This window comes from Haliotis asinina, chromosome 5, assembly GCF_037392515.1.
Source record: "Haliotis asinina isolate JCU_RB_2024 chromosome 5, JCU_Hal_asi_v2, whole genome shotgun sequence".
NCBI classification, from domain to species: Eukaryota; Metazoa; Mollusca; class Gastropoda; order Lepetellida; family Haliotidae; genus Haliotis; species Haliotis asinina.
Window position 1 is genome coordinate 33,996,262 of NC_090284.1, and position 26,967 is coordinate 34,023,228.

The 26,967-nt window shown below is 36.8% G+C and overlaps 1 protein-coding gene across 1 annotated transcript in view; it reads right to left on the reverse strand.

Annotated features, from left to right (window-relative positions):
* Window positions 1-2,019: 2,019 nt before the first annotated feature.
* The window catches only part of LOC137284460 (uncharacterized), a 78,432-nt gene continuing 53,484 nt past the window's right edge, over window positions 2,020-26,967 (reverse strand). Inside the window, exons 3-4 of the mRNA XM_067816272.1 lie at window positions 5,347-5,859; window positions 2,020-3,735 (exon numbers count right to left, since the gene is read on the reverse strand). Of these exons, the coding sequence (XP_067672373.1) occupies window positions 2,051-3,735; window positions 5,347-5,859 (2,198 nt within the window). The 3' untranslated portion in view covers window positions 2,020-2,050. The remainder of the gene's footprint in view (window positions 3,736-5,346; window positions 5,860-26,967) is intronic.

Here is a 26,967-nt window from a genome sequence, read left to right on the forward strand (position 1 = left end):
ACAGTTAAAAAAGTCTTATTTTGCTCATCTGATACAACTGTTCGTTGTTTACCAAACATTTTTTGATCATTTGATGAATAATGCACATGCATGAGATCCATTTTAAAAAGAATATCAAGCTTTTTGAACAAACAGCACAACCAAAGTTATATCCACGCAACAGAACATCACATATATGTATATATAAAAATCAAATCAAACATCATAAAGAAAAAAACTGAAATTTCAGTTTCAAACGACAATCCACATTCTGCCTGGAATAGCATAAAGACTTTCACTGTGATAAATATAAAGCAAGTGCAAACTAGAATGTGCAAACAAAGACACATGCTTTGCATAAGCTGATCTCTCTTCATGTTCTTGCTTCTTAAGTTGACAATGCATTTCAATCACATCAATGAGATAATGTCAACATATATAAAGATGATGATTATTTTGGGGCACTATACATAAAAAGCATCATGTCCTGATAATTTATGTGGTACCAAACAGTACGAAAAGGTTGCACTGATAAATTTCAAAAACATTTTCAAGCATTATCAGACTTATATCACATTCCTTTTAACAGTGAAACATTTGAAGAACCCAAATGTACAAAATGGCTATAACCCAGTGGCCTCTTGAAATGCCTTCTATGCACTATTAGTTTTTAAACTTGTGTTTGTGGTTGAACATCAGCAAGTTGCATAAAGACTAAAGAGACATGTCAAGAAAGCAGACGCTATTTGCGAAATACAGAATGATTGATTTGACATGCAGAAAATTAATCTTGAGTTGGATGGTAATTGGACAGGGCAACACCACGGGAAGAGAAAAACATCTTTGGATACTAAATATACATACTTACATGATAAGAGAATAGACATGACTTATTTATAATTATAGGTTAAAAACCTTCTCATTGGTAAGCACGTCAACTGCTACTTAACATTACAACCAACACATAAATGTACCAGCATGTTCATTATTGTTTTCAAAGTGACATATTTTAAGACGTTTGTCAGTTTACACATGAACAAGGGGAATTATAACATTTACAAACGATGGAACAGTGACTACTACATACCATATAGTGTCTGTGAATTTCAACCCAGTTGATTAGAAAAAACAAAACAAGAAAACCCCCAAAACAAGAGTCATCAGATGACATATTCCCCCTGGCCCACACGTTTGAAAGGAAAAATCATCTGAAGGTTACTTGAAGTTTTTTTAGACTAAGTTTGAATCGTTTTCCATGGAAATCATGAAAAATATAACTGCCACATATCTGTAAACAGCAAACAGCACCACTTCAAGATCTGCCTAATATATCTGCCAAGATATGTTGAAAGACATCAAATGGTTTTTTGAAGTTGTGCTCTGGAAACAAAGCCCATCTCTCCATCTTGAGATTATGTCCAAAACGTTTTTATGGAAACCGAGAAAATAATAAATCACAAAAACCTGTAAAGAGCAAAAGGCACCACTTTGGGATCTGCCACACATATCGACCAAGCTTTACTGACAGATATTAAGAAGTTTTTGAGATGTGCTCCTGAAACGAAACACACCTCTCACTTTTGAGACAAAGTCTGAAACATTTCCATGGGAACCGAGAGAATTATAAATCACAAAAACATGCACATAGCAAAAGGCACCACTTTAGGTTCTGACTGATGTATCAAACAAGTTTTGCAGAAAAATATTGAACGTTTTGGAGTTCTGCTCCAGAAATGAAACACACCTCTCAATTTTGTGACTATGTCCGAAACGTTTCCATTGAAACGAAGAAAATAATAAATCACAAAAAAATAAAAAATTAAAAATTAAGCAGCAAAATCCTGCTGGGTGTTTAACTAGGCCAGACCTGATACCCTTAGCATATCCTAAATGATGCTGTGTATGGCTTTTTAGCTAGCTTCAAACCTAAAACTCTCAAAATGCTGAAATGTTAAACACCTTTAAAAAATGATTAAAGTGATTCCAGAATTGATATATATGCTCTTTAAAAGAGAAATATGAAGTAGAAAAGGTGTACAAATCAACAAAGGAATGATGCAAAATTCAAGTTTCAGACAACACCAACAACTTCAAACTCTCCATTTAAGCCAAATCGTTTGGAAGTAAGTTGCTGCTGCTGAAATACATGGAGATCTTTAGAGACTCTTCTCTGGCCGCAGTCTTCATTGTCATACTTGTAGCCTCTTGAGTGTCTGTGATTGTTGAGCATATGCATGGAGTGTTTGTGACGGTGTTCTACATTTATTGGACACTTTTCTTTTGGAGAATTATGAGGGACCTGAGGTTGGGTTTTCATGTACTGTTTATGATTCTTAATGTCAGAGCACCCTTCAGATATATTGCTGGACTGGTTAGGAAGTTCTAATGCACCAATATTAACATTTCTTGGTGAACTGAATCCACTATCCACAAGACTAAGCTCACGTACATCCCCACTGACAGTGTCAGATTTCTTGTCATTACTTTGAGAGGTATTCTCACCCTTCTTGACAGCTACAACTGTGTCATAGCTCTTCTCACTGTTGAGAGCATCCCGACTGCCACTATTACTAGCAGGCTCAGCTACATCTTGACAACTTATCACTCTGTGAGGCTCTTGGTCAAGAATTATTTCAGGTATTGGTTTGTGATTGATTTCTGCTTCACATACTATTTGCATAACCCCATTTTCCTCATTTACAGAACTATCATAACAGTTGTTGCTCATAGAAGGTTTGCCAAACTCTTCTTGGTACTCTGATGTCATTGTATTGTTGTGATGCACAAACTCATGCTCAGCAGTTTGTGTTTCTTCCTCCAAATTATCCAACTTATTTCTCACCATTACTGGATCTGCTGTTTGAGATGTTAGCTGAACACTTTGATGATCATTGTTTTTAGTACTTGTAGACAGTCCAATACAGTTGACACCACTGTCTCTAGATTGGACACAGGCAGAATTTTTTATGGGCATTCTGCCTTTATACTCAAAACTTATGTCACTTTGATGTTGATTATCACAGAAACCTAAACTATTATCCCCCTTCCTTCTTGAATGATGAGGACGTCTTTGATGATGAGGGTGATAAGAATATTTATCTATATCATCTTGATTATTTAGAATATGCTCACGCTGGCATCCAACATCTCGATGTAAGGGAATGGTGTCATAGAATCGTGGAGTTGAATGTCGTGGTCCAACAGTCTTACTGCCAATAACAGACTGATAAATGTCATCATCCACTGCTTGTACAGGGGACAGTGATACTGTAGGCATGGTCCCTTTATGATTGCTACTGACAAACAACACTGCATCACTAACTCTCAAATTTTGTTCATTAGCATTTGTTTTATCTTTTTTAGACTTTGTTCCATGACGTCGCCCATGCACTTTCCTATTGGGGATGTTGTTTTCTTGCTGTTTGTGGTGTGGCCTGGAAATAGCCTGACTTTCCGTAGTTGCTGCTGTTGGCCTGGCCTCAGTGTGTTGGACAGTAGTCACTGTGTTGTCTGGTGGTACCATGTTGTGTAGATATTGTAGGGTGCACGACTTGGCTATCTGCTGACTGACCCATTCTTCTGTGCGTCTCTGTTTCTCCACTTGTTGCTGATACCAATGCCACTCAGGAGGAGGGAACTGTGCAGAGAATGTTGCATACTCTACTTCCTTCACAACAGCTGCTTGTGGAGTTCCTCCATTCTTTTTCTTGTTCCGGCCAAATATTTTTGAAAACAAAGACATTTTCTCCTTCTCTCCTGAAACACGAAATAAGACTCAAATTAGGTTACAATATATTAATTTATCAGAATCACTGTGTCTGTCTGACGCTTGTCAGAACACGGAATAAGATTTACCTTATACTAGACATACTTTACAAAACTGAACTTTGCAAAACATAATACTCTCTGCTTTGAATAAGCAACAGGAACAACATGCAAAACCAGCAATAATCATGATGACAATGACCAGTTCCTGACATTTCAATTTCTGCCACGAAAACAAACCTACTTATTTCCCCCTCTAATGAGATTACTTGCAATGAAATGGAATCATCAATATTTTGGGGGAATTTCCATGGCAACCATGCAAGTTTACCCCCCCAAAAAACCCAAACTGCTCTCTCTCACATCGCCTATGCATGCTATAATGCTATATATATACTCTTCCACAAAAAAACCCACCAAAAGACATGCTGTTTTAGAATTTACTCACTGAGTGCATGGCACATATATCTGATTCGAACATGATATCATTGGTCAATTACAGCAACATCATCAATATATAAATTTCCAAAACATGATTGTCCACAAAGTGTTTGGTAAAACCACTGAGGGCTATTTAAAGCCACTTCATCAGAGTAAAATGTCAGTATCTGATGTGACAACCAAAACATTCACAAAAGCTTGGCCTATAGAAGAAAGAACATGCCCAATGTGGTCTTGACAAATGTTTTGATACTCTTGCTGAAGTGTTTGTGTACTTGTTGTAGTGTATGAGGTGGCGGATAACGCTGGCATAAGCTTCGATCAAGAATACCCTGTACATGTTCAATGGATTACAAACTGAGTGACTGAGAAGGCCATGGTAACACCTGAATGTTTGTAACGTGAGTTCGAGCATTGTCATGTTGGAAAGAGCCATCGTCGACATTGATGAAGGGAACATTGCAAATTCTCTATAGCAAACTCCATTTAATGCATCTGCCACATGCCTATGAGCTGTCCGGCTACTAAGTTGTATAACAGCCCACATCATAACACTTCCATTACCAAATCTATCGACAAACGTTGCATGTGCTTATCCACACATAAAGTTTTATGTTGACCTATCATCATCCATTTGTGAATGGAGCCCAATCATCCATGATTATGTTTACATTCAGTTTTAATCAACTGCATGCAACGGTAGCAAAACAATAATCAAAGCAGGCACATGGGATACACCAAAGTGTCAAGCCATGTCATGATTTTATTGTATTGTGAAGTATTTAGAGTAAGGGGTCATCTAAACATTCTACTTCTTTTCTTTTTTGTTTTTCTTAATCTTTAATCTTCAGGGACTGTGAGGAAACAGACAAAATTGACATGTTTCCCTGACACATAAAATCTGGCTTTTTGCTTTTTGGAAAACTGGCATTTTCAAACTTTCCAGTCATACCAAATACCTACTGCTGTACCTTTGGTTAAATTATCTCCATCATTTGGCTTGCTCACAATAACAGTATGAATAAATATTTGTAGTTGTTTACTCATGCCTATAGCCACCTCAATTACAGATAAATAAGTGTTTGAAATACAAATTTACCCCTTTGACAATAAGAGACAATTATTCCATGAAACAAGTTAAGTATTTATGAAAATAGTCACCTTTTTCCTTGTCTTGATTAATGTTGCTGGTCTTCAGGTTTATGTCCTTGGTGTTGACTTTAACCTTGTCTGTCTTGTACCTGACCGATATGGTACGCTTAAGTGCATCATCATTCTCAATTACTGTAGCCTTGTTTCGATCCATGTCTCTTTCCCTTGTCTTTGGGCCCCGCATGCTCTGGCTGCGAGGTCGCTGTTTCCCTGTCTTTTTGTTCTCAGTGATGTCTTTTCCCACACCAGCAGGACAGTGGTGGGCTTGCGCTTTCCCATTCATGTCAGCCTGGCATGAGATGGATCTCATTGGAGCCCGCATGTGGAGCTGCTGCTGCTCCTGTTGATGTTGTAAGTGCTGCATGTGGTGCAGATGCTGAAGCTGGGAGGGTACGTTCTGAATTTGTGGAAACACTGGTATATACATGGGGTGGTAAGGCAGCCATGAGGTATTGAAGGTTACATTTTGATCATCAGATGTGAGTCGGTATGTTTCGGGTGTCACCACAAAATATCCAGTCCCTGAAACAATCAAATATAGAGTTTTGCTATTGTTATAGTTCATAACAATATGAATTAAAACATTCTTGAAAATTTTATTGATAAACCCAGACCTACAAGATTCTGTAGCTCAGAAAAGTATCAATATGATTTTCAATTTAAATGGATAACGTTTACAGTTAGATTAATAAAGTGATGAAATAGATGACTACATATATCTTTGCAAAATCTCTTTCACCAATGAGGTTAATTACAGATCAACCAGAACTGATGTCATACATGCTTACATCAACACTTGAAAAATGTGAAATCTAAAGGCACATAATCTCATTGTTTTTTTATACTAAGTTTGAATTGTTTCCATGGAATTCATAATAATTAAAAATGCCATATATCTGTAACCAGCAAAATCACAATTTCAAGATCTGTCTCATATATCTGCCAAGATCTGTTTTAAGATATGACATAGTTTTCAAGTTGTCCTCTGGGAATGAAGCCCACCCCTCCATTTTGAGACTAAGTCCGAAATGTTTCCATGGAAACCTAGGAAATAATACATCACAAAAACCTTTCAAAACCATCCTTTTCTTTGTTAAATGTTCTCGTCACAATATGGCTGAGATACTGGCGATGTGACGTCAAATTTTAACACTCACTCACCCTTTGAAAACCAAAAGGCACCACTTTGGGGTCTGCCATACATATCTAGAAAGTTTTACGAACAGATATTAAGAAGTTTTTGAGTTCTGCTCTGGAAACGAAACTCACTTCTCACTTTTTAGACTAGGTCCAAAATGTTTCAATCGAAACCAAGAAAATAATACATCACAAGATCCTGTACATAGCAAAAGGCACTACTTCAGCTTCTGACTGATATACCTACCAAGTTTTGCAGATAAATATTGAACGGTTTTTGAGTTCTGCTCCGGAAACGAAGCCCATCCCTCCATTTTGAGACTATGTCCGAAACGTTTCCATGGAAACTGAGAAAATAATATATCACAAGACCCTGTACATAGCAAAAGGCACCACTTTAGGTTCTGACTGATATATCTACCAAGTTTTGCAAAAACATTGAACAGTTTTTGAGTTATGCTCCAGAAACAAAGCCCATCCCACCATAAGACTAACACCAAAATGTTCCATGGAAAAACAAACAAAACAAGAGTCATCAGAAGATGACATATTCCCCCGGCCCCCACATACTTGAAAGGACAAATCATCTGACAGTTACTTATTTTGTTTTTAGACCAAGTCTGAATTGTTTCCATGGAATTCATGAAAAATATAAATGCCATATATCTGTCTCATATATCTGCCAAGATCTTTTGAAAGATATGAAACGGTTTTCGAATTGTGCTCCGGAAACGAAGTCAGCAACGTGTTTATGGAACCAAGAAAATAATACATCATAAAAACCTGTAAATAGCAAAAGGCGCCACTTTGAGGTCTGCCACACATATCTACCAAGTAACACTGCCAGATGTTAAGAAGTTTTTGAGTTCTGCTCTGGAAACAGAACACACCTATCACTTTTGTGAGTAAGTCCAAAACGTTTCCATGGAAACTGAGAAAAATAATAAATCACAAAAACCTGTAAGTATCAAAAGGCAACACTTTATGTTCCAATTGATATATCTACCAAGTTTTGCAAAAAAATATTGAACAGTTTTTGAGTTCTGCTCTCGAAACAAAGCCCATCCCTCCATTTTGAGAATAAGTCTGAAACGTTTCCATAGAAACAGAGAAAATAATAAATCACAAAAACATGTAAATAGCAAAAGGCACCACTCTGGGGTCTGCCACACATATCTACCAAGTAACACTGACAGATATTAAGACGTTTTTGAGTTCTGCTCCGGAAACAAAACACACCTCTCACTTTTCAGACTAGGTCCAAAACGTTTCCATCGAAACCGAGAAAATAATAAATCACAAAAACCTTTATATAGCAAAAGGCACTTTAGGTTCTGATTGATATATCTACCAAGTTTTGCAGAAAAACATTGAACGGATTTTGAGTTCTGCTCTGGAAACGAAGCCCACCCCACCAGAAGTCTAACACCAAAATGTTCCGTGGAAAAACAACAAAAATATAAATGCCAAAAATCTGTAAATAGCAAAAGGCAGAACCATAGCCTGAGATTACTATATCTATCAAGTTTGGCCTAAAAATATTGAACGGTTTCTGAGTTAAGCTCCAGAAAAAAATGATTACGGACGAACGGACGAACGGACGAACGGACGGACAGGCGAGGCATCGACAATATATCCCTGCGTTACATGCGGGGGAAATAAAAAAATATAAATGCCCAAAATCTGTAAATAGCAAAAGGAACAACCTTAGGCTGAGATTACTATATCTATCAAGTTTGGTCTAAAAATATTGAACTGTTTTTGAGTTAAGCTCCGGAAACAAAATGATTATGGACTTGCAGACAGGCGGATGGACGGACGGATAGATGAGGCGTCAACTATATCCCCCGCATTACATGCTGGGGGGATAAAAATAAAAATGCCAATACTCTGTAAATAGCAAAAGGCACAACTATAGGTTGAGATTATTATATCTATCAAGTTTGGTCTAAAAATATTGAACGGTTTTTGAGTTAAGCTCCGGAAACAAAATAATTATGGACTTGCAGACAGGCGGATGGACGGACGGATAGATGAGGCGTCAACTATATCCCCCGCATTACATGCCGGGGGATAGTAAAAATGCCAAAACTCTGTAAATAGCAACAGGTACAACTATAGGTGGAGATCATTATATCTATCAAGTTTGGTCTAAAAATATGTAACGGTTTCTGAGTTGTGCTCCAGAAACAAAATTATTTTGGACGGACGGACGAGGCGGGAATATATCCATCCCTCCATGGTTCGCTCAACTTTTCAGCGTATACACCTGATAAAAAGCCAGCCAAGGGAGGTAATGAATTTATCGGGCAGAGCTGTAGATGCGTCCAGGGTATAGTGGAGACTTTTGGAAAGTATACCCTGGAAATATCGAGGATGCTGTAGAGAGGGCTTGCAAAGAACAATTGTCATCTTCTGGCCAGAAGGAATAGTCAGACTCCTGTAGACAGTTGAGGTTCATTACTAGCATCGATAAATTGCCCTAGAGGATGAAATTGAAAATCTGGTCAATGAACTTGTGTTGATACTGATGACAGTGATTATCAGTGATACTGATGACGAGTAGCAGATTCAAGAGACTTACATGCAGCAAATAACTACCACTGAGCAATCAGACTACCAAGTTTTGTTTGTTTTATATACTTGTGCCCCAATCTGAATTTACATAAGTTATTTCATTCCCCTCAAGGACAGCACAAACACGTTAGCCATAAAATGTTCACACATGCAGAACCTAGGCTAGGACAGAAATTAACCATCTGTCATATTTCAATTTCCACAAAACAAAATGTCCATCATTATTTAGATGAGTCCCATCAGCCACTGAAAATGCTGTAAAATTAGGGCATAACTCAAAGCACTGTAATGAAGAGTCAAACCTTCAATTCCACCACTTCTGTACCAATCAAAGAGACCTTATCATTCAATCACAGACTTCTCTAAGAACAAACCCAAAGTAATAAGCAGTGGTGGTCCTTGAAGTGGCAGATGATATCTCTGCCTGAGGATATATATCTTCCTCATGACACTATCCATGTAGACTAGTTCATGATCCTTAACTGAAATCAGGTACTTATTATTGGGGCAGGGAGTATGTAGGTCTCAATCAATATGAGCTAAAAAACAATCATTGAAAAACCCTGGAGATGATTTGATTGGGAAGGCACCTTAGATAATTACAGATAATCAATCACATTTAAAAAAACATTTAAAATTACATCTATGCTTAAGTTGACCTGAACAGCCAAACTCAATATCAATACACAAACTATCTGTACAGTGTACAATCCAACAAAGACTAAAACCTGTGTCTGAAAATATCTTTTCCAGGCTGAATCAAATTAAATATGTCCAGGCAGAAGCACATTAGGAAAAATTACTAACATTTGCTATGGACCACACTTTTAAAGACCTGGATGGAAGACATGCTGGGGGTTCAGTGGTTACCAACCACTTTGTTCGCCACTGTGGCCCAGGAAGACCACAACTCCCCATCCTGGACAGTCACAGCAGCAACAAGACAGTGAAACTCATGATAAACCAAAACCAGAATGCGGAGGTGTTTTTTTTAACGACCAAGCTGATCGGTTGTTCTAAGCTTTATTTTGATACCCAGAAGGTTGAGCCTCTTGGTCCAGTGGTATCCAAAGGTGTATGGTATTTGCCACTCTGACTCTAATAATGAAATAAAATGAGTCAGCTCCATATGAAGAGGGGTACAGATGACACTCTTGGTTGTAAGAAGGCAAATGATGAGAACACCCTTAGCATTCATCATAGTGGACAATATGACATGTGTAACTTGGCCTTAATAACAAACTTCATTATTAAAGCACAAAATTTACCAAGAATACAGTCCCATAGAATACTTGTAATTTTGTGTTAAAACGTCTTTTAAATATTTCAAGTGTTGATGTATTGTGACAAAACACAAAAAGAACATAATATATTTCTGCCAAGAATTGCAGAAAACTGTTTCATCATAGAAAAGGTCCTAGCTTGACATCTTGAAAAAATTAAAAACGATTTTGTGTTCATATCTGTGGGAAGGAAGGAAGGAAGGAAGGAAGGAAGGAAACTCAGATAGCTAATTAGGCACTTTTATGGTTAAAACAAATATCTTCAAACACAATTCGCCTACTTCAACTAGATTCAATATTTTTCTTGGAAAATTTTAAGAACATGACATTTCTGATCGGATGTCTCAGAGAAAAAACGTTTCCATCAGAGGCATCTTTTCCATCATCATTTTTCAGGTCTAAATTTCCCAGAAGGCTAGACATTGTATGGCTGGTATATTTTCTTTCTAAAGACAGACATTATTTACATGAGTCCCAAACTGGCAGTTACAACTCTTGCAACTCAAAAGCTTTGACATGTTCAAGTAAAATGGAAAAACTTTCTGCACATCTTATAACCTTCTGGAAAACATCTTATTTCAAGTGATAAGAAAAGTGAACTCTTGGGCAAAATCAAAGAGATTCAGAATAATCCTTTCTGTACTCAACTGAAAGAATCCCGACAAAATTTAAAGCTTTGAAAAATTAGTTTCATTTGACAAGAGATCAAACAAACACGATTGATTGTGATGTGTATTGATAGTCACTCATCATAAAGTCTTGAACACAGGGAAAGGGAGCATGTGATCACAATTATTCAAATAAATGTCCTTGATAAAACAACTTCATTAAAACTCATACAATTTGCCAGAAAGCATACCTTTGTCATTTTTTCTGCTTCAACAAACCATGTATGCAGATTCAGTGTTGCAGTTACACTGGCCAATCTACTTAGGAGGAACAAATCTATTTATTCATCAATTTATATTTCACCTGAAAAAAAATTAATTATTATCAATGGATCAATAAGTTCTTTCTGTATGAAACAATAATCACAGTCACAAAAGGGGTTTGTGCCATAATGACATATTGCGTTGCACTGTTTAGTAGTCCTCTCTCAGGGTTGTGGCCATGAACAATTATGTTTATAACCGATTTCACAAATACACAGACACTCACATCCTCTATGTCAGCCAATGGCTTGTTCAAGTAAATACCACGAGAAAAGCAATTACATGCTAATGCCAAATATGTGTTAAACAAGAGTCATCAGAAGATGACATATCCCCCCGGCCCCCACATGTTTGATAGGACAAATAATCTGAGAGTTACTCATTGCTTTTTTAAGACTAAGTTTGAATTGTTTCCATGGAATTCATGAAAATTATGAATGCCATATATCTGTAACCAGCAAAGTCACGATTTCAAGATCTGTCTCATATATCTGCCAAGATCAGTTCTGTTGAAAGATATGAAATGGTTTTCAAGTTGTGCTCTGGGAACGAAGCCCATCCCTCCATTTCGAAACATTTCCATAGAAACCAAGAAAATAATACATCACAAAAACCTTTAAAAACCAAAAGGCACCACTTTGGGGTCTGCCATACATATCTAGGAAGTTTTACTAACAGATACTAAGAAGTTTTTGAGTTCTGCTCTGGAAATGAAACACACCTCTCACTTTTCAGACTAGGTCCAAAACGTTTCCATGGGAAGAAAATAATAAATTACAAGATCCTGTACAAAGCAAAAGGCACCACTATAGGTTCTGATTGATATATCTACCAAGTTTTGCTGAAAAATATTGAATGGTTTTTAAGTTCTGCTCTGGAAATGAAGCCCATCCCTGCCATTTTGAGACTAAGTCTGAAATGTTTCCATGGAAACCAAGAAAATAATATATCACAAAAAACCTGTAGAGCAAAAGGCACCACTTTGGGGTCTGCAACACATATCTCCCAAGTTTTACGGACAAATATTAAGAAGTTTTTGAATTCTGCTCCGGAAACTAAACACACCTCTCACTTTTCAGACAAGGTCCAAAACGTTTCCATGGAAACCAACAAAATAATACATCACAAGATCCTGTACACAGCAAAAGGCACTACTTCAGTTTCTGACTGATGTATCTACCAAGTTTTGCAGAAAAAATATTGAACAGTTTTGGAGTTCTGCTCCGGAAACGAAAACACACCTCTCACTTATGAGACTATGTCTGAAACATTTCCATGGAAACCGAGAAAATAATAAATCACAAAAACCTGTAAATACCAAAATGCACCACTTTGGGTTCCGACTGATATATCTACCAAGTTTTGCAGAAAAATATTGAACGGTTTCTGAGTTCTGCTCCGGAAACGAAGTCTACCCCACTATAAGACTAACACCAAAATGTTCCATGGAAAAACAAAAAAAATATAAACGCCAAAAATCTGTAAATAGCAAAAGGCACAACTATAGATTGAGATTATTATATCTATCAAGTTTGGTCTAAAAATATTGAACGGTTTCTGAGTTATGCTCCGGAAACAAAATGATTACGGACAGGCGGACGGACGGACGGACGGACAGACGAGGAGTCAACTATAAAAATGAATTAGTGCCATCTCGCTGAAACTCATTCAATTGGTAGTGAGTTAACACTACACTTTAACAACAATGTAAAAAACAATTGTCATCAGAAGAAACATTCCTAGAAAATATCGTCTTTGTAATTTATGTATCTCTCTTGCACTGGGAGATGACCTCCAATATCTGTTAAAATGCAATGCTTTATTACAGTCTAAGAGAGTTTCAGATCGTCGTCGGTCAGCGGTCATAGACCGACAATATCTGTGTGCAACTTATGAATTAGTATGCTTATCGGACTTGTGAACGGTGGTTTCCCAGGGAAGGCGGTCATTACAATATCCTTTGAAATAAATTTTAAAATATTTATCATGGAAATTAAATTAATGTGAAAATGAAATGTTTGAAACCGGAAAGCACAACTAGCTGCTGTTCATTCGCAACAACTCGATCCTTTCCGCGAGTCACGAAAAATACGTCTGCCCATTCGTAACTACTCACCTCTTTCCGTGACCTACAAGAAGAATGCTTGCTGGAATGACACGAGTAGTTGCTAATGTATGTCAGCCGCAAATTAAGTTACATGTCTTTTGATTGGTCGGGAATAATGCAGCTAACCAATCGTTTTACGTCTTATAATTATGATCACTTTGCTAATGGTGGCGACTATTCGTAACTACTCGTCTCTTTCCGTGACCTACAAGAAGATTCGTACCCCTCTCGTACACCAATATTGCCAACAATCGCAGCAAACCAATCAAATAGCGCGTAGTTAAACGCATTTCAAAACATGAAATTGGCGGAACTGTTGAATTTTGAAACTTCGCTACACTATACAAAGCACAATTTAAACATAAACTTTGATTCTAAAAGACGAACAACTTTCAACACTGAAACATATTTGCATTACATGGAGATAAAAATGCCAAAACTTCATAAATAGCAAAAGAAAGGACTTTATAGTCTGCCTCAAATATCTACCAAGTATTGCAGAAAAATATTGAATGGTTTTTGAGTTCTGCTCTGGAAACGAAGCCCATCCGTCCATTATGAGACTGTGTCCGAAACGTTTCTATGGAAACATATCCCCCCAGTCCCCAAATATTTGAAAGGACAAATCATCTGACAGTTACTTATTGTGTTTTTAGACCCAGTCTGAAGAGATTACTATATTTATCAAGTTTGGTCTAAAAATATTGAACGGCTTCTGAGTTATGCTCCAGAAACAAAATGATTCTGGACAGACGGAGACAGATGAGGCGCCGACTATATACCCCGCATTATAATGCCAGGGAATTAAAAATGTTTCCATGGAAACTGAGAAAATAATAAATCACAAAAACCTGTGAACAGCAAAAGGCACTACTTTGTGGTCTTTCACACACTAAAGAGGTGCCCTTTGCTATTTACAGGTTTTTGTGATATGTTATTTTCTCGGTTTCCATGGAAACATTTCGGGCTTAGTCTCAAAATACATAAATACATAATTTCTTGAAAAATAAATACTGACTTATTAGCACAATGCTTCATTGCATTCTAATTTAGAAATTTTCAACATTTACTGTGAACTAAAAGCTGAATATCAGCCAGTCTAAGTAAACTTATCCTCAGTACTTTTCGTTACACTCCACCACTGAGTCTAACAAAACCTTATGGGAGGTCGCGTCAGGTAACCTTTGAGACTGACCAATCAGAACACAGCTTACCAAATCGCGAAAGTGCACATTCGCACATACCTTTTGAACTTTTTCTCTCGAAAAGGTTCCTACCCGAACGATTCCGAATGTTATTTAGCGTACAATCGCTTCCGGGTGATGCACACAGTGTACATACAGCCATGACAACAGTGAGTAAACAGTCGCTGAAAATAGTGTTTTTGACAATATTCAATGATGTTGTCTTGCGGAAATATTAGCTAATGGTAACCATGTCAACAGAAACCCCAAAGCGTAGGTCAAATAACTGTGTTATAAGCTGATTTGGGTTTGTGGAGAGATCTGTGTCGGTGACCTGAATAGTTTTGAAAGTCCCTCCAATCCCTAAATAGTAGCCGTTGTCTGATTGGTTAAATCTGTTTAACCGTCTCGCATTTGATTGGACTGTGATTGGTTGCTCAAAGGTTACCTGACGTGACCTTCTACTAGGTTTTGTTAAGACTCAGTGGTGGAGTGTAACGAAATACACTGAGATGTAGTATACTTAGACTGGAATATCAGTCTGAGAGAATGCCGAGAGAATGTGTAAATATAAATTATCCAGAAAACAAAGTCCTTTCATCTTCATCAAGCTTCAGTGCTCAAACCCTTGTGAATTCAGAATAGAAAGTTCTTCTTAGAGATCTGTTAGTGAGGTAAGTATGTTTTAAAGTGTGTCACAGTGAATTGTAATAATTCACTGAATTTAGAAGTGTAGATATGTCAAATCTATGTAGACAAGAAGGTAAACAGGTGTAACAACAACTGATGCATGCTCATAAATATAAAGTTATGGTTGATAGGTAATCAAGAATTAGAACGTGCAACAGTAATGATTTTGCAGGACTTGTGACCCTCAAACTGATGGTGGAAGCTGGCAAGGTGCTGTGGTCAGACCCTACATACAAACAGATGATAACATGACCTTAAGAACTCACCTCGATTCATCATGCAATCTACAACAGGATAGACACAGACAAAATGTAGTTTTGTCAGTTATGTAGTTTTGTCAGTTATACTAAAACAATGTCAAATATATACAACAAAGTTAAATCCAGAGATGGACCCTTAAAACATTTTATATCCTTTTTTCACCTACGTGTTATTTATGTAGAAACTGCACTCACCTGGTTTCATGTACTGTAAATCTTTCTGTGACAGACACCAGGACCCAGTATCTCAAAATAAACTTAATTCTGAGTTTTTACTAAAGATAGAGTTTTTACTCAAATGTAAAAAAAAAATAGGAAAATGCATTTCTCAGAATTATATGAGATTATTATTTAACTCAAACATAATAGACAGTTTATGTTTGGTAGATAAGATTGGTTACAGATAACAGGGTTCCAGATAAGGGCCATACCAGCGCATGTACAGATAAAAAACATGCACCATATGGTAGGATTAGGAAATAATTAGACAACATATACAGATATGCAGATATGCACCACAGCAATGGTGTACAGCCTTAGAATCATTTACAGATGTATTTATTTCAAAATGTATTATGTTATTGTTTATTGACCTGTCTACACAAGTGTAGCAAAGTTGAAGTGCATATGTGAAATGAAATTCAAGATTACTGACACTACATTAAATTTTATTCAGTACTTTAAATGTACTTTAAGGGTTTAAGTACTCCAATATTGAAAAAATATGGAGAGCATGCACGCAGGCATATGGACTCACTTAAGCTTCCTGTTGATACAACAAAAGACTTATGACTTGTCTGAAATTGAACCTTCGAGGCAAATAGCTTCCAGATAACACTTGCCAACAAGAGTCATCAGAAGATGACATATCCCCCCAGCTCCCACACATATGAAAGGACAAATCGTTTCCATGGAAATCATGGAAAATATAAATGCCATATATCTGTAAACAGCAAAAGGCACCACTTCAAGATCTGTCTCATATATCTGCCAGGATCTGTTGAAAGATATGAAATGCTTTATGAGTTGTGCTCTACCGAGTTTTGCAGAAAAATATTGAACGGTTTTCAAGACCGAAACATTTTTATGGAAACCAAGAAAATAAGAAATCCCAAAAGCCTGTACATAGCAAAAGGCACCATTTTGGGGTCTGCCACAAATATCTACCAACTTTTGCTGACAGATATTACAAAGTTTTTTAGATGTGCTCCAGAAACGAAACACACCTCTCAATTTTGAGAGTCTGAAACTTTTCCATTGAAACCGAGAAAATGATAAATCATAAAAACCTGTAAGTAGCAAAAGGCACTACTTCAGGTTCTGATTGATATATCTACCAAGTTTTGCAGAAAAATATAGAACAGTTTTTGAGTTCTGCTCCGGAAACAAAACCCAACCCACCATTAGACTAAGACCAAAACAGAAAAACAGAAAAAATAAAATGCCCAAAATATGATAACAGTGTCTCATTCTCTCAGGGTTTCAGATGCAATTAAGTATATTTTTTTACTGATAGGTAGTAATAGGTTAGTTTGTGTTTTTACGGCCTAAAATATTTTCAAGGAAATAGACACTTTAGCTTTAACAAACCACAAAGACAAAAATGAAACCAAACACTGGATTTGATATATTTCAATGGCCTATCAAGTGCTAACACACTTGAATCCACAAAAATGACCTAAATCAGCTGTAAATGCATAATCTAAGGGTTTGAAAAGTATTGATTTTTAAAAGAATTTCAAGTCTGACAACTGTCCTCCTAAAGAAGACTAGATGTCATTACCCACGAGCCACTCTGGCATTTCGCATAAGATTGATAAAGCTAAACATGTTTCTGCTAAATCCTTCAGTAACTACTATCCACAACATGAAATGAAACCCCAGTGATTCACTGTGACATTGACCAGAGCTCCATTTCATACCTTATAGCAGGACTGTTGTATTAGTTTCTTTGCAAGTAACTTGACAAGATATTCAGTGTGCGCATGTTATTCTACACTGTCCGATCAGGAGCTCTGTACATCATCTGGGCAAGAGATTGAGTCTTGACAGAAAATGATTCACCAAATGAAATGAGTAAATGCCATAAAGAATGATTCAGAGGTTGAGTGGTGTCTATGGATCAAGGACCTTTACTGTTAATATCATTAATTTTGATAATGTTTGCTATCAAGTGACATTTATTGGTGTTGTTCACAACCATTCCTCCATATCAACATGAAGCTGTTCATTTAACTAGAATAACTAGAATTTCTTGCAAGGAAATAGGTTTTTTTTTGCTTCTTCATAGAGCAAATATGCCTCCAGAAACATGTATAGTGAACTATTTTACAGAGACAAGAGTCATCAGAAGATGACATATCCCCCCGGCCCCGACATATTTGAAAGGACAAATCATCTCACAGTTACTTAATGTTTTTATAGACTAAGTTTGAATTGTTTCCATGGAATTCATGAAAAATATAAATGCCATATCTCTGTAAACAGCAAAAGGCACCACTTCAAGATCTGTGTCATATATCCGCCAAGATCTGTTGAAAGACATGAAATGGTTTTCGAGTTGTGCTAATTTCCCTAGTATATAGATGTTGACTGTTGGGCAAACATTCTTAGAGAATATCGTCTGTGTAATTTATGTATCTCTCGTGCACTGGGAGATGACCTCCTATATCTGTTAAAATGCAATGCTTTATTACAGTATAAACAAAAATATTTACCTCCTTACCTGAATTCAATTACCTTATGGTAAGTCCTCAAACTGTCCTTGTCTAAGCAAAGGCTTAATCTTAACAAGAGCCGTCAGAAGATGACATATCCCCCACCGGCCCCCACATATTTGAAAGGACAAGTCATCTGACAGTTACTTGATGTTTTCCTTGATTAAGTTTGAATCGTTTCCATGGAAGTCATGGAAAATATAAATGCCATAAATCTGTAAACAGCAAAAGGCACCACTTCAGGATATGTGTCATATATTTGCAAGAATCTGTTGAAAGATATCAAATGCTTTTCAAGTTGGGCTCCAGAAACGAAGCCCATCCGTCCATTTTGAGACTAAGTCAGAATTCTATACATGGAAACCAGGAAAAATAACAAGAGTCATCAGAAGATGACATATCCCCCCGGTCCCCACATGTTTGAAAGGACAAATCATCTCAAATTTACTCAAATTGTTTTTATAGACTTGAATTTTTATAGTTTGAATTGTTTCCACGGAATTCATGAAATTCATATATCCGCCAAGATCTGTTGAAAGACATGAAATGCTTTTCGATTTGTGCTAGGGAAACAAAGCCCATCCCTCCCTTTTGAGACTAAGTCCGAAACATGGATAATAAAGCCCAAAAACTTGTATATAGCAAAAAATGCAACACTTTAGTTCTGATTGATACATCTACCAGGTTTTGCAGATAAAATACTGAACTGTTTTTGAGTTCTGATTCCTCCATTTTGTGACTAAGTCCAACACATTTCTATGGAAACCAAGAAAATAAAAACTCACAAAAACCTGTAAATACCAAAAGGCACCACTTTGGGGTCTGCTACATATAGTCTGGTTCATAATTATTGAGAATTTTTCTTCTTACTTTGAGCTATCCTAACACCTCAACTGATTCACTGATACTTAAAACTAAGTAATGGTATAAGGGAGGTAACTCATCTTGGCCTACTGAGTATAGTGCAATTAGAGTTACCTCCCCTGAATTTGTAGCAGACGTCATTTTCCTCAGCACTGTCAACAATGTCTGCTGAAGATAAAAGAAGGTTGATTTTTGAGTTGTGTAATCAAGGAATTGATGATGTAAATACGTTGGCAGAGAGAACAGGAACTCCTCTTTCTACTGTGTATAGGATTAGGAAGAATTTTAAAGAGGGAAAGGATTTGGGGCACCAGAAAGGAGCAGGGAGACCCAGAAAATTGGACTTCTCAGATCGCGTCCGGCTGGGAATTTTAGCGTCTAAAAAGCAAAGGGCAAGCATCTCCAACATCAGGTATGAAATGATAGAAAGGGGATCAACAGTTGTATCAAAATCTACAGTTAGAAGAAATTTGATTGATCTTGGATGGGAGAAAAAGACTGGAATTCCTTCTCCTCTCATGAACAAGAACATAAAGACAGGCGTGTTGAGTGGTGTTTGGCACATGAAAACTTTGACTGGGAAAATGTGATTTTTACTGATGAAAGCTCAATATGGGTATATCCCAATAATGTGAAAATGTGAAGTCTGCATCAGCACCGTTGTATCAACGACCTAAATACAGCCCAAAGTTTCATGTATGGGGAGGGATATCCTTATTAGGAACGACCCCGCTGTGTGTGTTTGAGGGAAATCTGACAAGTCAACGCTACACTAACATATTAGATAATTTTCTCCTTCCAAGTGCACATGTGTTTTATGGACATGACTGGATTTTGCAGCAAGATAATGATCCTAAACACATCGCAAAACATGCCAAGCAGTGGTTTCAGGAGAAAAATGTGACTGCATTACCATTTCCTGCATATAGTCCTGACTTAATCCCATTGAGAACATTTGGGGGATGATGAAGGAATGTGTGAATCAAAAGGGGTTGACAGAAATTGAAGACATGAAGAGAGAAGTGGTCCGATACTGTGACAGCATAACTCACGAAACACTAACCTCTCTGATAGGAAGTATGCCTACCCGTCTTAGACTGTGCCGTGAAGCTCAAGGAGACTTGATAAAATATTAAATTGTTACCTACACAACATGAAAAGGTCAGTTCACTTTCACAATACATTCAATTTTATCTGATTTGTTCTCGTTTAATAATATGAAATGCTTTAGCTATTCTCAATAATTTTGAACCATACTGTATATCTATCAAGTTTTGCAGAAAAATTTTGAACAGTATTTAAGTTCTGCTCCAGAAACAAAGCCTACTCCACCATTAGACTAACACCAAAATGTTCCATGGAAAAACAAAACAAACAAAAACAAGAAAATGACATATCCCCCCGGCCCCCACATGTTTGAAAGGACAAATCATCTGACAGTTACTTGATGTTTTCCATGGAAACCAAGAAAATAATACATCACAAAGACCTTTAAAAACCAAAAGGCACCACTTTGGGGTCTGCCACAGATATCTACCAAGTTTTACTGACCGATATTAAGAAGTTTTTGAGTTCTGCTCCAGAAACAAAAAGTCCAAAACGTTTTTATGGAAACCAAGAAAATAAGAAATCCCAACAAGAGTCATCAGAAGATGCCATATTCCCCCGGCTCCAACATATTTGAAAGGACAAATCATCTGACAGTTACTTGATGTTTTCTTCATTAAGTCTGAAAAATATAAATGCCATATATCTGTAATCAGAAAAAGTCCCCAGTTCAAGATCTGTCTCATATATCTGCCAAGATCTGTTGAACGATATCAAATGGTTTTCTGTCTAGTTTTGCAGAAAAATATTGAATGGTTTTTTAGTTCTGCTCCGGAAACAAAGCACACCCCTCCATTTTGAGACTATGTACGAAACATTTCCATGGAAACCGAGAAAGTAATAAATCACAAAAACCTGTAAGTAGCAAAAGGCACAACTTTAGGTTCTGACTGATATATCTACCAAGTTTTGCAGAAAAATATTGAATGGTTTTTGAGTTCTGCTCCAGAAACGAAGCCCACCCTACCATAAGACTAACACCAAAATGTTCCATGGAAAAACAAAAAAAATATTAAAAAAAATATAAATGTCAAAAATCTGTACATAGCAAAAGGCACAACCATAGATTGAGATTATTATATCTATCAAGTTTGGTCTAAAAATATTGAACGGTTTCTGAGTTATGCTCCGGAAACAAAATGATTACGGACAGATGGACAGACGCAAATACGAGCAAATACTGGATCAGTCAGCAAATCATACAATATCATCCAGGAGATATAACTCACCAAAATTGTGTGAAGGTCACCCACTGGTGCTGTATGAAATCATTGGCATCCTGCAAATATCTGCTTGATCAAAACAGTTGATTTCTGTGGATGCCAACAAGTACAAGCTAACGACAATTTCAGACAAATTGCATCCCTAGCTTACCTACTATCCTTTCCTTTGAGGACCAAGGTCTGTATCATCCAAGATCTAATTTCACTGCTCTCACTGGAGAGTAAATGGTGCTTAAATATTTGTCTGAACACCAGAGAAGCGACATATTCATATGACCGTAAAGGACACAAAGTGGCAGACCGCATCAAAGGTAAGAGTCGGGAAGGGAATTTTGAATCTCCAGTTGCTGTGGACATTGGTGAGAGAGACTGATCCTTCTTAGACTTTTTGGGTAGCATTGTTTTCAACAAAGGTATATATGATTCCAATAAGGCAGGTGAATAGCCTCAAAATCATAAAATCTGGTAAAAAAGAAAACATTTATGGGAAAACTGTCATGTTGAAAAACAAAAAGAAATGCAGGTTGATAAAGTTCAACATGTTCAATAGTCACCTGCTGAAAAATAAGGTATCTCAGACATACATTGAGTACTGAGAAATTAGCAACCACCAGGACGGAGACTCTCAACATAACGTAATCTTCACTTGAAAAACTTGTCAAAACTATTCATGCAGAGAAGGTATAAAGAAGATCTCAAATATTTTGTAGATTCTGTAAATGATGGTTGTCACACAAGATCCGTAACAAAGTACTAGTAGTTTTGGAAAACGATCTCTGAGCATTGAGAAAAGAAATCATGGTCTGATGGGCTAAATTTGAGCTGTCAGTATGATTGTGTACACTGTTAGTTCTTATTATTCATATCACCTTATCAAGAGGAGTGAAAGTCAAAGGTGGGAATGAAGGGATCACTTGGGCACGGATTTGTGGATTTTGACACATTAAAATACAAAATATCCTATTAAAATTTTAATATGGGGATGAAGGAAGAGATTTCCCCCTTCTGACCATTTGCTCCCAAGTGATCTTTGGCAACATACAGGAAAATAATCCTGTTTAGTCCATTGAAAGATTGACAGCTTGAATATCATGTGAAATCTCACTCTGGCTGAAAGAGGTGTTTGAAATGACAATGACAATGACAATACTTCATTACCCCGGAATTCTTTTTACATTTGAAAGTGAACACATATGAGATTGTTAAAACATAAATAACTACATAAAGATTAGGATACGTAAAATGACGACAAAGACTGACAGTCAACAGTCATTTAAAAGGCGGATACTTGATGGAATAAAAGAATTTTGAACTCTTTTAGTTTTAAAACGGGGCATTTGGTAACGCCGGCCTGAAGGTAAAAGACTGTATTCTTGGAATAACATGTGACTTGAATATGATAAAATTCTCTCAGCGAGATTAACAGCACGATCATTAAAGAGGGATTATAAAGATGAAACAGAAATTCCAGAAATCTTGGTTGCCATAAGAACAATTTTGTGAAGATGAGATTTGCTTTTGAGATTAAGAGAACCGTACCATCACTGAATTGAAAAGGTTAAAATACTCTCAACAAAACAACGATAAAACAACAACATTACTTTTTGGCTAACATTAAAAGATCTCAATTTACACATAAAATGTAATCTTTGTAGGCACTTCTTGAAAATGAAATCAGTATTTGGGCCCCACTGAAGTTTGTCGTCAATAATAGTACCAAGGTATTTGTAGTGTGTAACAATTTCAACATTTTCATTTTTAATTTCAACAGGAGTAATGTCAGTTTTCTTGCTTCTAAAATCAATGATGAGTTCTTTTGTTTTCGAAACATTTAGCTGAAGGTAATTATCGTCACACCACTGAGCAAAGTTATCATAGTCTTTGGCCAACCAAAGCCGCATCATCAGCAAATATGACTGTCAGACAATCAGGGTTGCGGCTTACACAGTCATTAGTATAGAGAATGAAAAGCACGGGCGAGATGACACAGCCCTGGGGTGCCCCAGTGTTAGTGTGCACAACTGTCGAATCTGCTTGGTTCACGTGCACAAATTGCGGTCGGTCGATCAGAAACTGTTCAATCCAGAGAAGAAGATTCTTGTTCACTTTCATAGATAAAAGTTTTTGCAATAAAATGTGAGGTTGAATTGTGTTAAAGGCAGATGAAAAATCGATAAAAAGTAGTCTAACATAAGATTTTGGAATTTCAAAATGTTTGTAAATACTGTTTAAAATAACAACTTTGGCATCTTCGACACCCCGCTGTGCTCTGTATGCAAATTGGAGAGGGTCAAGAAGGTGACCAACATTACACATCAGAATATTTAGCACGATCCTCTTGAAGCACTTCATAGCTATAGACGTTAAGGCGACCGGTCTGAAGTCATTCAACACAGAAGGGTTCGTTTTCTTTGGTACTGGGATTATTTTAGACGTTTTCCATATTTCTGGTATGATGTGCTGATCGAAGGAGAGTTGATACAGGCGACTAAAAACATCACAGAGCTGGTCACAACACTGTTTAAGAATGATTCCATCCAGTCCGTCTGGTCCTGACGTTTAGCTTTATGAACTGGTTTCTGACCAACTCTGGTGATGATGCAGTCCCTAATTACCTCATCTCTATCTCTCAGAATGCTGGCAATATTGTTGACAGTACTGATAAACAACAAACAGTTACTCCCCATTAATGATACTTACAGTGCTGGACCAAATTTACACTTATAACATGGTAACTGTTTCTGATAGATGATGAAAATGTAAAAGATGACAAGGTAAAGGTTTATAAGAGACAAGACTTTGGACAGCACACCAAAACATTCCTTTAGTTTTTAGTTTCTCACTGGTGCAAGAGAGATATTTGTAGGGCCAAATGTATCTGACAGCCATTGTACCAAGAAATCTGAGCTGTAGAACCAGCCACAGCTTCAGTCCTTGCTATCACTTACCTGCTCAAAGCTTCAGCTTGAAAACTGCTCTCTAAAAACATACAAACTCCTTCAATGATGCTGTTGATTATTCAGTATTACTGACATGCTAGTGTTTCATGTGTGAGGGCCATAAAAATTCCACAAAGCTAATCAATTCAAAAACTCTTAATCGTGTTGGATGACGTCATAACCAAAGCATAGCTGGAATACTAGAATTAATCACTTTCATAATCAAAAAAGAAATTTACAGTTGGTATACATCTGTACAATAGGTCCACAATTAGATCATATAATGGCTCCCTCCAAAAGTCAGATCAATACCAAATAAGTACATCAAAAGAAGTTACGAGAGAAAAAAAAACAGCTTTTTGTTGAACATCAGAGGCAATGAATGGAAATATCTTCATGCCAATGGTGAGATCAAAGTAAAGTTATGGATTCTTCACTATCATTTCAGCTCTGATGTTGTGCAGTAACGGATTAATATTTGCAGATTTGACAACTACTGTCCATAATCAACACTGAATTGGAGAATTATCAATACTCTTAGATGCAGCCATCAGAAAAGAAATCTTAAAAGGCCATGTCTTGGGACTAATTGTCTTTTTCAAAACTGCTTTACTTGTAGTTCACTTCAACTATTGCCAACAATGCTCCTACACTCACCAAAGGTATTGTGTTGATGATAAGTTTATGGCAGCATGGTACGTGCTGTACTAATGCACTGCATTTGTACTGAACTGATTTGTACTAGATTCAAAAGCAATAAGGCACAAATTCACTGTGACATGTTTATATGTTAGCTATTAAGCATATTTATGCATTTCATTTTCCTGCAAACGTGAAATCATGTGGTAACTGATAATGAAAAAGAGCATCACCTGCACTGGGTAAGACTGATGACGTGTCTCAATCATTATATTTGTTTTTCCATAACATTACCATTGTTTATTTGGAATTTTACTATCAAACCCACTTGGCCACCAAAGCTCAGCTGTCCTTCAACCGGCTGTCCAGATCACATATTTGTGTGACTCCCATGAATGTCTTTCAGAAGTGATCAAACGCACCAAATTTCATATTTGGAATCATACTTTCTCAGTAAAGCTTTCTGCCATGGGCACCATGCCAACTTATACTTGTCAGAGGTTTCATAATGGATTTTTGCGAGAGAAATGAAACATGTTTGATTAATGGCATAAAACCAAGCATGGTATGCAGAGATCACTCTTCATAATACTGATATAATTTATGATTTGTGGAAGGAAGTTTACTGTACAATGAGGCAGGATATAAGCTCATTTTTTATTTCAGTTGGTGGGTGTGACACAAACAAAAGATTCTGAAGATAAATGATAAGTAACTGTCCTTAAGAGTGGTAACATATGACAAAAGCACCAGTTATTGAGCACAAACCTGATGCTGTGTCATCGAGTCTGACCATACACAAGATACTGCCCCAATGGGAGGTCATACAGAAGATTAAACAAGATTCCGCACCACTGAATGTGACCACACACTAGATAGAAAGAATACTAAACTATGTCCCATGTAATACCATGTTTGGAATCTGACTAGTGAAAGCGACACCCAATATTAGCAAAAATGACATCAAGCAAATTACTTTTTTCCGAAGAATTCAACAAATATGAAGACACTCAGCTTTGAGTGAGTCAAGCAAGGTTTCATACTATTGTGACAGATGTATTAGCATTGTGATGTCATAAGTGTAAAACACTTTGGTGTCATGCATATGGCATCATGCACTGTTATTACACAATGTGTAATAACTTTGTATAATTATTAAACAGTGATATCATCAATGGGTGAGTAATGAACAGTCTTTAGCAACACCGTAAAATTTCAACATGACACAAAACTACACAGTCCAGCTGCCATTCTTCAAAAGGTCTATATAAATAGGGCCAACTGCAACCGAAGGTATAACAAGACACAACCAATATTTTCTTGTAAATATATGTCTATTCTTCAAGAAAAATATGGTTGTGGTGATGTGAAATGGGTATGGAATATATATAATACTGTTTCCATGGTAACTAGAGAAAAAAAATTATGTTTCAGAAGGAGGTGGTGTTCACTTAACCATCCACTACAGCACTATTAGATGGGATACTACTCTCATCCTCTGTTTAAATGACTTCTAATGGTCTTCATTTCTATCAGTACTAGTCACTAACTATTTTGAAGCCACAGATGGACATGATGGGTTACTTAATCCATCAGTTAATACAGACAAAATAAACTTACAGTCACACCTCATTTATCTGAACACTTTGTTTTTTTATTGAATTGTTAGGATATGCGAATCATTCGGATGTCTGAATCGGGACCTAAGCGGTCGGCTACATATGCATAGCATAACATAACATAACATAAACTACAATGGCTTAAAAAAGTCTTTGATTGGTGGGCAGCAGGGTTATTATTTGCTGCTTGAAATTTTAATAACAGTTCCAGATTTGTGATGTCGTCATGTGAAATCAATGTTTGCCGTATGATTCCTGCATCCATGGGTTGGATGTGTGCGGTTGTGTTCGACGATAAGAAATAGACAGTAACATTAGTCAGTTTAAGATTCTTGCAGTTGTGACTTGATGC